Genomic DNA, 10,179 nt, shown 5'->3' with positions numbered 1-10,179 from the left:
TTTCAATTGGGTAATGCGCGCGCGCCACCTATAGACGCACCGACGAAGAAGAAATGGAGCAGCCGCGGCGGGCATTTTAAATTCGGCGCGCCAGCCATGCCTTTTCTATGGCATTATGTTTTTGTCCAGTAATGCGAATAACTCTTGGTTCTCTTGGTCAATCCCGTGATCTCACTTGTCGCACCTGCGGCGAGTCTCGCGAATAAAGGTAATCTCTACTAATTAGCACCATAGCGTAATATCGTAGTCTGGAGGCGTCAGTAAGACAAAAAAAAATGACGTTTTATAAGTCGCGAATATGAGTATGCCTATAATAGACAAGACCCTTGCCCGACCAAATACGGTAGCCGTGGTCAAGTGTTCAGTTCGTGATCCTGTTTGATACTTCATTCATTTTTTGCATAGGTCCTCGGCGTACTTCCCTCATTTCAGGGACTGGCCTTCCCGCGACGAAAATTTGCCAATGATACTGTGGCCGGCGAATCACTAGAAATTTGCATTTTAGTTTTGTGTATAATCGTGTTGAAGTGCGAGAATGTAAAAAAAAAAACAATCCAGTTGCATACAAATTATTTTAATGACCGATCTGTCTATGGCCATTGTGAATTTTGAGAAAGCTTGGGTTTCAATGATGCCGGGTCCATAAGTCTGTTCTAAATTTTTAATGAAACACTTTATTCTGCGTTTTTATTGGCACTGGCTAGCTCACATGGAATGCGACAACACTTGTAAAACGCGGAAGGTGACTCAAGTTTTCGGTGTTCCACAAGTATTGTACCCATAACCAAATCAGCAAGGTTTTGGCCCGCTTGAATGTGAGGAGTGTCATTACCTGGCCAAATTATTTGGTTGGACCCTCAGTCGACGACTCCACTGGTGCGAGCGGCTCGAGCGCTGGGCTTAGTCGAGGGGAGCCAATTGCCTCTCCTTTCCCTCGTACGCAAGCCATGCCCCCTACTGCCTATTTATAAAGCATGAGGGGGTTGTGCCATAACGCACCACTTATTAGCCGCAATATACAATTCACTGTAAATGTAGCACGCTCAGTATTTGGAGCTACGTAGATAGTGACGGGAAAAAAAGAGCTAAAAATGCAACACTCCTGCCACCTGGTTCAATCCAGACAATTGAATACGCGATGAGTTTAGCTCTCTTGTATTAGCACCGCCGCTTTACACCGAAGCTGCACATGGCTAGGCGAAACCAAAATTCGTCCGTCCTATGTTCGAAAAAACTCCCAGCGCGGGTATGTGCAGCGCCACTACTCACCACTGGTCCACTAAAGAATTACCGCAGCTTGCACTTAGTCGCGCAAGGCTGGATCGCGGCAGAGCTGGGGGACACCTAGGTGGTCATGGCTTGGCTACGCTTTTACCCTCTCACATGTCTCTTTCCCACCTCTTGCTATACTATAGTAAACATGGCTATGCATGCTCTCGCCAAGAATTTCTCTCTTTCTGTTTTTTTTTTCTTTCTTTCTCTCTTACCCTCTCCCTCTCTCTGTGCTCGTTCTCTCGCCCATCAGAGTTATTGCTTCCCACGCCGGATAAATGGGCGCACGTGTTTCGGGAGGGAAGCCGAAGACGACAATGAAGAGAAGAGAGATTATTCTTCAGGTATACATTGCCAGTCAAGAGGGGTTCCTCAGGGAGCAGTTACCTCGCCTCTTCTTTTTAATGTAATGCTCAGCACTATTCCCAGACATGATGGTGTATACACATATGTATATGCAGATGACATAGCTTTTTTTTTTTTTTGTCAGACACACATTCGCTATATACTCGCTTACAAACGTATATGTGCGCCATTGAAAATTGGTTAGAGTCTATCCATTTATGTCTTAATGTCTCAAAGAGTGCAGTGATAGTTTTCCCTTTGGATGACCCAGTTAATATAACACTAACTTGCAACCTGCAGAACATACCACAGGTGGACTCGGTAAAATATCTGGGAATAATTTATGCTACTCGTCTCCTCTGGCATACACTCATTGAATACATAACATAGAAAGGAGTACGGGCGCTAGGAATCCTACGAAGACTTTGCAACAGTCGATCGGGGATGCGAAGGGACACACTAATTATGATATACAAAATGTACGTACGCCCAGTATTAGAATTCGGATGTGTTTTATATTCGGGTGCACCAGCTTCAGGGTTGCCAATGGTGGCTACTTTTCGCCAAATTGGCGAATTTGAGAGACCCGTGGCGACTTAAAGTTATGAATGGCGACTTGGCGAATTTTTGGCGATTTTCGGCTTAGGTCTCCTGAGTTATGCATCCTAAGATTAGTGTCTTCCCAATGAATGAGCGGCAACATTCTCTGTATTTTTTCTGGTTTTAAACCCACGAGTAGAATGTGCACATTACGCGTCATTCGGTTTGTCCGTCCTGTAACTCCTGTGCATCTCCTCAATTCGTCTAGATGCAGGAGTTACTGGAACGTCCCCCGGCGACATTTTAGCAAAATGTAAGTCAGCGAACTGCCTTGAAAACCGCGAGGCGGCAGTGTCTATAAGTTTATGGCTTTAGGTGTTTTAAGCTTCTCTAAAGTTTCGCTTCTGAAGGGGCTAGGCGATGGGTTGGCCACGTGTTCCGACGAATTGTTCCGCCAAAGCTCCAAATGTTCTGAATCCCTTGGCGACTTATTCACTGTTGCGGTACCCCCAATTCAGCTCGCAAGACTGCTTTGGAATAGCGAAGAGTGGCGGATACACGGCTATTTGTGCAATAAAGAATATTTATTGAGGCATTTTCCACTGTTCTCGGTGAGCGTGTGCAATGAAAACAATTCCTATATAACACTTTACATTGCCTACATGTTCATTAATAACGCATCAGATTGACGCGTGTAGATATAGGCGACTATAAGAAAGGGTCGGTGGCGTCCGGTATCATATTAGTTCACAATGAAAAGGTGTAAGACTGCTGTAAGAATTCTGTCGTGTTACCTTCAATAAACCTTTTAGTCCTTTTATGCATATAAGGGTACGTAAGTAAAGCTGTCTACAAAGAACGCTTTCATGGTTTTCGCCCAGGGTTTACCACACTTTTACCTTTGAAACGAGCGGACAGGGATGGAATGATATCATGAGCGTTTCATTCATTCACCCTCGCGCCACCACGCACATCTTGCGGCTAGTCGGAGAAGCAGCACCATGCACTCACATGGTGAAGCGGGCGATACGACTGGCATCGAGAAACGTCAATATAATTTCAGGGTCTTGGATGGTACTGTATTCTACGGGGCTATACGTGAGTGGAAATTTTTATTACTAGGTTTGCCACACATATCTAGAATGGCGACTTTTTGGGCGAAATTTGTAAAAAAAATGGCGACTTTTGGCGACTTTTTGCTCGTCGTTTGGCGACATTTACTCGAAAGTCAGTGGCAACCCTGACCAGCTTATAAATTGCGTCCTCTTGTACTGCTGGAAAGAGAGGCCCTAAGGTTATGCCTTGGATTACCGAAATTCGTAGCCAATAATGTCCTCTACTTAGAGGCAAGATTGCCCTCTCTTTTGTGCAGATTTAGGATACTAACGGTACAAACATTCTTAAAGATTTATGAATGTCCTATAAAGCTAAAAATTGTTTTCATGTCTCACCCAGCGTTATTTTTTTTCCAATCTTACTGGCCTCGGTTTCATACACCACAGGTGAGTTACGTACAAGCACTTTTTGGACCATTAGATGTTAAACTGAGTGAAGTTCCTTCCATTGACAAGGAAAGGCACAACCTTAAAATCATTTTTGACGATATATATCCAAATCATGCCATAAATTTGCCTTACCAGATATTAAACGGACTACTACAAAAGCATTTAGAGGGGATAAATACAACACATATTATAGCTACCGATGCCTCACAATCGGAAGAAAAATCTGGCATTGGTATTTTCTCCGAGACATTCAACTGGTCATTCTCATTAAGACTTCCTGGTTTCTTATCCGTGTTTTCGGCGGAATTTCTAGCGGTGATTATGACTTTACGAAAGCTGAGCCCATCAACCTCAAGAGTGGCCATAGTTACGGATTCGTTATCTTTGTGTTCAGCACTCGCTGCACATAGTGATTCTCAATTATCACGTACTTTTCATTTTCTTGTTCCCTCCCACGTAACTTTAATCAGATTAATCTGGGTACCAGGCCACAAAGGGATAAAAATGAACGAAATGGCGGACACTCTGGCGAAAGCCGCTCTCAGTGGTCCGATACTATCGATTATCCCCACATCAGCACTCATAATTCGTGACAGATTTAGAAGGCGTGCCATAATTCAAGATTCCGGTAAAACATTAATCACTCATCTAAACGAATATCGACACCTCTTGTTCCCTTGGCGTAGGAATTTCTGTTTAACAAGAAAAGATGAAGATATTTTTACTAAATTACGATGTCGCGTTCCAAAATTAAACTTTTACATGCACAGATCTGGTCTGGCTCCTTCCCCTCTTTGCTCGTTTTGTAACCAGGACGAAACAATTGAACATTATTTCTTATCATGTAACCGCTTCAATTTACCGAGGAAAAACATTCTCAAAGCAGCGTTTAATTGTATTAGATTGGATTTCATTACTTCGAATATTCTATCCTTGGGGGCCTCCTCATTAGGTCATTGTCACCGGGATGTCTGTTCCGCTGTACAAAAATTCTTAATTGAATCAGGGCGATTTTGATTCTGCATTTTTAAATTATCATTAATAATATACTCTAACCTTCTATAATTCATTTTCACATGTGACCACTTTTACCTATAAATTATTCGTTTCTTGGCCAATCCCCCAGAGTGGGTGTGAGCCATTTATAAAGGTCATCATCATCATCATCATCATCATAATTTTCTACCTTCGACACACGGCCAACCCCGAGCATAACGGCTCTGCTGTAAAAACTCCTAGCGCGCATGCGCCACAGGAATTGAGCAATCTCCGCTTCTCGCAAATTGTAAACTAAAAACGGAAAAGACGTCCGCGGGCAAGAAAGTAGGTGCTACCTCAGTGAAACCAATCGATTAACTAGATAATCTATATTATTATCCTTCTGTGTCAACACATGTATATATTTTAAAAATTCGGGCATTGATTCATTTTATTTTATTATTACTTTTTTTCATATTTGATCAAGCGTCAAAATTTCCTATCAAATTTATAATGTGTCTATTCTGTAACCTCCCTTCTAAAGTATTATGACATGTTATAAACCCACTCAATTCGTGGCCGATCCCCCACTGTGGGTGTGAGCCAAAGTAGAAGGTGAACAAGAACAAGAACAAGAAAGTAGGTGCCCCAGAAATTGGTCAAATCCTACTACGCCGGCGAAATGTGCGTACGTGTTTTGGGAGCCAAGCAGAAGAGGAAGAAGACGACGACGATGAAGAAGAGAGCGCGTGCCGGTTCATGATGATGATGATATTTGTCTATCTACGACACGCGGCACACCCCGAGCATAACGGCTCTGCTGTAAAATGAAGAACTCGTCCGCGGGCAAAACCGTAATATGCCACATAAATTGGGCAAATCCCACTACTCACCACTGGTCCACTGAAAATGAAGAAGGAATCGCGCGGGTGGCAAACACCAATTAAGATTTCTGGACAGGCGTAACCAATAATTGAGAGGGACTTTGCGGAATGCTTGGTCGGCGATCTTCTTCATCTTCATTAATTTGATTGCGTCAGTCCAAGTAAAACACTAATGAATGCTAGTGATAAAAGTCGTCCAACAAGAAATGTTTCTGGAGCCAACCGCGTCTTGACTAGAGGACTTGTGTTCGTCAGGGGAGCAACACGAAGAATTCCTTGTTAACTTATTCCTGAACAAAATTTAGTATTCCAGAATTCCTTTCATTCGTTCATTGTTTCTCATATCGTTGTATTATTCTTCTCCTTATTCAATATCGACAAGTCATTCTTGAATTTTCGTTTAATCTTTCGGCAATTGATTTATTCCCCATTGCTTAGCTAAAAAAAAAAAATTAACCGCCGGTTTCATGGCCGATCCCCCGTAGTGGGTAAGAGCCAACATAAGGAACAAGCAAGCAATCGCTTTCCTTGTCTTTTTTTTTTATTGTTGGGGTTTTACGGCCAAGAAACCACGATATGATTATGAGAGACGCCGTAGTGGAGGGCTCCGGAAATTTCGACCACCTGTAGTTCTTTAACGTGCACCTAAAGCGTACACGAGCCTCAAGCATTTCTCCTCCATCGAAATGCGGCCGCCGCGGCAGAGATTCGATCCCGCGACCTTCTGGTCAGCAGTCAATCACCGTAACCACTAGACCACCGCAGTGGGTCTTCTGTTGTCAGCGTTTTTGCTTACACGCCTAGCTCACTCTTTCGCTTATTCCACTCCTCCTCTCCCATTGAGTAAACCTGTGTGCTCTTCCAACATACACCCTGCATCCGTTCCGGGTTACACCGGGACTTCCCGGACCCGACTGCACACTGCAATGCAGTCGCCGGTACGGAAAGAAGAAAAAAAATGTATGTTATCAACGAGCGCAGCTAGCATTTATCGCTGTTGTGCTGACACTTCGTTTAGTTTTGTGTGTGTTTTATTTTCTTTTACCGATCAAAGTGGCTGTACGTGGCGCCACCTTTTGAACTAAAACCTCGCTCACGCGCTTATAATGAGGAGAGGCGTGTTCAACAATAGCGCCTGGTAACGCAGTAGCGATTCACTGAGTATAGCAGTAGCGGCAGAGGAAAAAGAAGCTGGATCGTGTTCCTAGGCAGTTCTTAAATAATTTTTTCTAAGCTACCCGATTCTTGGCCAATCCCCCTGAGTGGGTGTGAGCCAGCAGTACAGGATCTACATCTACATCTACAGAATAATCTACATCGCCATTCTTAAACATGGCCAGCTTAATGACTTCCAAATTCCTACGAGCAGCGTGGAAGTCACCAGTCCTTCCACCCCTCTGTCGCGGACGGCTAAGAGGCGTGGGTCCATCCGCAGAACTTTCAAGATTCGCCCGACTCTTGTCGGTTAGTGCAAGCGCACGAAGTAAATTTCTCTTCAGACAGGTGAGTCACCTTTAAATTTTGCTACAGATAACACTATAAAGGCATCTTTATCGATAAACACACTTAACAGTCGCGATACTCATTTATTCAGAAAGTCACAAGTGACAATTAATCCAAGTTCTTAGAGCGCGTGACGGAAAAGGAGCAGATTTTTGTCACGACGAAATGAATTACCGACGAATCGTAAACGAAGCAGCAAATCGCGCCGGTTCTCCCCGTGTGCCGTACCTTCGCATTCTTTGCTAATCTTATCTCACAGATGAGGACATAATGTAAGCTCCTTCGACTCTTGACTATGCAATCAAATATTTGCACCTGACATAGCGCATTGTCGGCATGCAATGCAAAGATTCCTTTCGCATGACTGCATTCTTTCGTATGGCACTGTACACAGTTAACAGCCAGCTCATAGTGGTGATAACGAAACCGGAGCAGTACTCATACCACTGGTGCAGTTCGAAAGCGAATATCGTTGAAATACAATCGTAAATATTAACCAGCTAATACAGTCCTAATAATTGTTGGAGTTTTACGTCCCAAAACTATGATATGATTATGAGGGACGCCGCAGTGGAGTTCTTCGTTTATTTTGACCACCTAGTGTTCTTTAACGTGCACCTAAATCTAATATGGGCCTCTAGCATTTCGCCTCCATCTAAATGCGGCCGCCGCGGCCGGGATTCGATCCCGCGACCTTCGGGTGAGCAGTCGAGCACCGTAACCACTGGACCACCGTTGCGGGTAACATTAATCAGCTAGCCCAAAGCTTGCACGTAATCGTTCCGCGCGCGGCAGGCGACATTCGTATGCGTTATAATGAATGGAGGAGCAGTGTGAGTGCTAGAGATGCGTGAACTTGTTTACGTTACAAACTAAAAAACAATCTTCGGCATAATGTTCGTGCTGGCTAGCAAAACTGTCACAACTCTGAAGATCGCGCGCTAGCAAAATGAAGCAGCCGTGATTAAAAGCACAACCAATGCCGCATGACAACAGTCATTTATTTATATGTTTAACTCTCAAGTTCTGCACGCACGCACGCAATCATACACACACCCTCTCTGTCTTTCTCTTCCTCAAACTCTTAGTCTGAGCAGTCCAATGATTAAAGAATACACAGATCTTGCAGCTTTAATTTAGACTAATAGATGGAAAGGAAACTACACTCTAAAGCTTCTGAGTTGACACAGCTTAAGCAGATTACTGACTGCTTGTTTAAAAAGAACAGCGTCGGTGATAATACAAGTAAGACAAAAGTTCAGAGGAAGATGAAGGCTTGAAACGATGAGAGATCGCCGAACAGGGAATGTCGCTGAACCCAACGTTTCGACAAGTGGAATTGTCAGGTCCACTTGTCGAAACCTTGGCTACAGCGAGATTCCTTGTTCAACGATCTCTCATAGAATCGGTGATAGTAGCACATGACGACGGTAGATTATTTCAATCGTCACTGGTTTTGAGTGTTGAAAGATTGTTCTAAAGTGTGAAACGTTCTTAAACGATAAATCGCACCATGTTTCACTCAAATAGGGCATCGATATGGCCGGTCGACCCTGAATATTATACCAGTTTTGCATTGTAATCAGCCAAATGCTGCACGAAGAAGGTTAGCTATAGCTTAATCAAAACTCAATAAGGAACATCACATAAAGTCCTGAGGGATGTGAAATCAGTAAATACCCTGTCTGTGCCCCATACAATGGAATGCCCTTTCATATGTGACCTAAAGGGCAACATTTTAGCGCTGTTGTGGCACATTCGTTTACTCCTTTTCCCCCCCTTTTTTTTTTGTTCTGGAAAGTGACGGATACTCGCGTGATATGTAACGTGCGTGTTGCTCTCGGCTTTGTGACTGTATTACCGTAGTGGAATCAATTTGTTCCTGCAGCTATTTGACGAGAAGAGCTGGACCTACACGTATCTACTGGCCGACCTGAACACGAAGGAAGCGCTTCTGGTCGACCCAGTACTGGAGCAGGTGGGGAGAGATGCCAAGCTGATCAACGAACTCGACATTCGCCTCGTTTATGCAGGTATTCGCACGATATAGACCAGGCATTGAACATTGATGAAGGGTACATTTCGCTTAAGAAGTTAAAACCCCGCAACGAGAGTTGCAACGAATAATGATAGGCGTAACATGAAAGAGACAGGAAGAGCAGGGGCGTAGGCAGAAAATTTTTTTCGGGGTTGGGGGGAGGCACCACCTCGATCTGAAGTGAGGGACCGTCAGGCACATGTGGTCGAGTGCCATTTTGGGGCGGGGGGGGGGGGGACACGGGCCCGGTGTGCCTCCCCCCCCCTCCTAGCTACGCCACTGAGGAAGAGAGCAGAGTGGATTAGAGAACAGGGACAGCCGACCTTCTAGAGGACATTCCAGACGAGATTCTAGTGGACCTGGCAGGTCGCGTAATGCGAAGGACAGTATAATCGATGGTCAGTTAATTTTAGATCGATAACTGCGTATTGGTTCAGGAGCACAAAATAGATCAGAGGCGTAGCCAGAAATTGATTTTTTTTTTTTTTTGGGGGGGGGGGGGGGTGGAGTTCAAACTCTTCATGTAGGTTCGTGCGTGTGTTTGTATGTCTGCGTGTATATACACACATGCAATATTGAAAATTTTCGAAGAGGGGTTAAATCTCTCCAACCCACCTCCCTTCCTGGCTACGCCAGTGGTTGTGGCCAAAATTTGAAACATTGTTTATACGTAAGGTTCGTCCCAGTAGTAAACTACATGTCTAAGACAAAACTGAGCCAGTGATTCTGGCTGTGAAGGCACACGTTCCCCGGTATGGTTTAGGAGGGGGGGGGGGGGGGCAGCCTTTCCACCCCATTCCTCACCCCCCTCTTCCTCTGAACTATGCTTCTGTGTCCGCGCTTACACATCGAAGCACAAGGACGTAGCACGCACATAAAGGAGTACCGGAGGACACTCCTCCCCCACCTCCCCCACCCCCCTCCCTCTTAAACGCAGCCCTGTTAACCTCGTCCCCCCCCCCCCCTTTCTGCTAAGGTCTCGTAACTAACAGCAGCTGATGCTGCAAAAGCAGTGCAACCCACCTATCCTAAACTGTATCACAAATCATCATTATCTCCAGCAAACTAAAAATTCGATGTCTCATAAATTTTTAAACAAAGCGAACTAGCTAAG

At 44.5% G+C, this 10,179-nt stretch overlaps 1 protein-coding gene across 2 annotated transcripts in view; it reads left to right on the top strand.

Moving 5' to 3' along the window:
* The first annotated feature begins 6,816 nt into the window (after nucleotides 1-6,816).
* Nucleotides 6,817-10,179, top strand: part of LOC119393479 (persulfide dioxygenase ETHE1, mitochondrial) — a 44,928-nt gene continuing 41,565 nt past the window's right edge. The window contains exons 1-2 of one of the 2 annotated variants that reach the window (XM_037660522.2): nucleotides 6,817-7,027; nucleotides 8,916-9,060. In XM_037660522.2, coding sequence (XP_037516450.1) covers nucleotides 6,857-7,027; nucleotides 8,916-9,060 — 316 coding nt within the window. In that variant the 5' untranslated portion in view covers nucleotides 6,817-6,856. The remainder of the gene's footprint in view (nucleotides 7,028-8,915; nucleotides 9,061-10,179) is intronic. The other variant, XM_049416260.1, reaches the window with a different exon arrangement.

The sequence above is a fragment of the Rhipicephalus sanguineus genome, chromosome 5, assembly GCF_013339695.2.
Source record: "Rhipicephalus sanguineus isolate Rsan-2018 chromosome 5, BIME_Rsan_1.4, whole genome shotgun sequence".
In the NCBI taxonomy this organism is placed as follows: Eukaryota; Metazoa; Arthropoda; class Arachnida; order Ixodida; family Ixodidae; genus Rhipicephalus; species Rhipicephalus sanguineus.
This window is presented reverse-complemented; position numbering and strand designations above follow the sequence as displayed.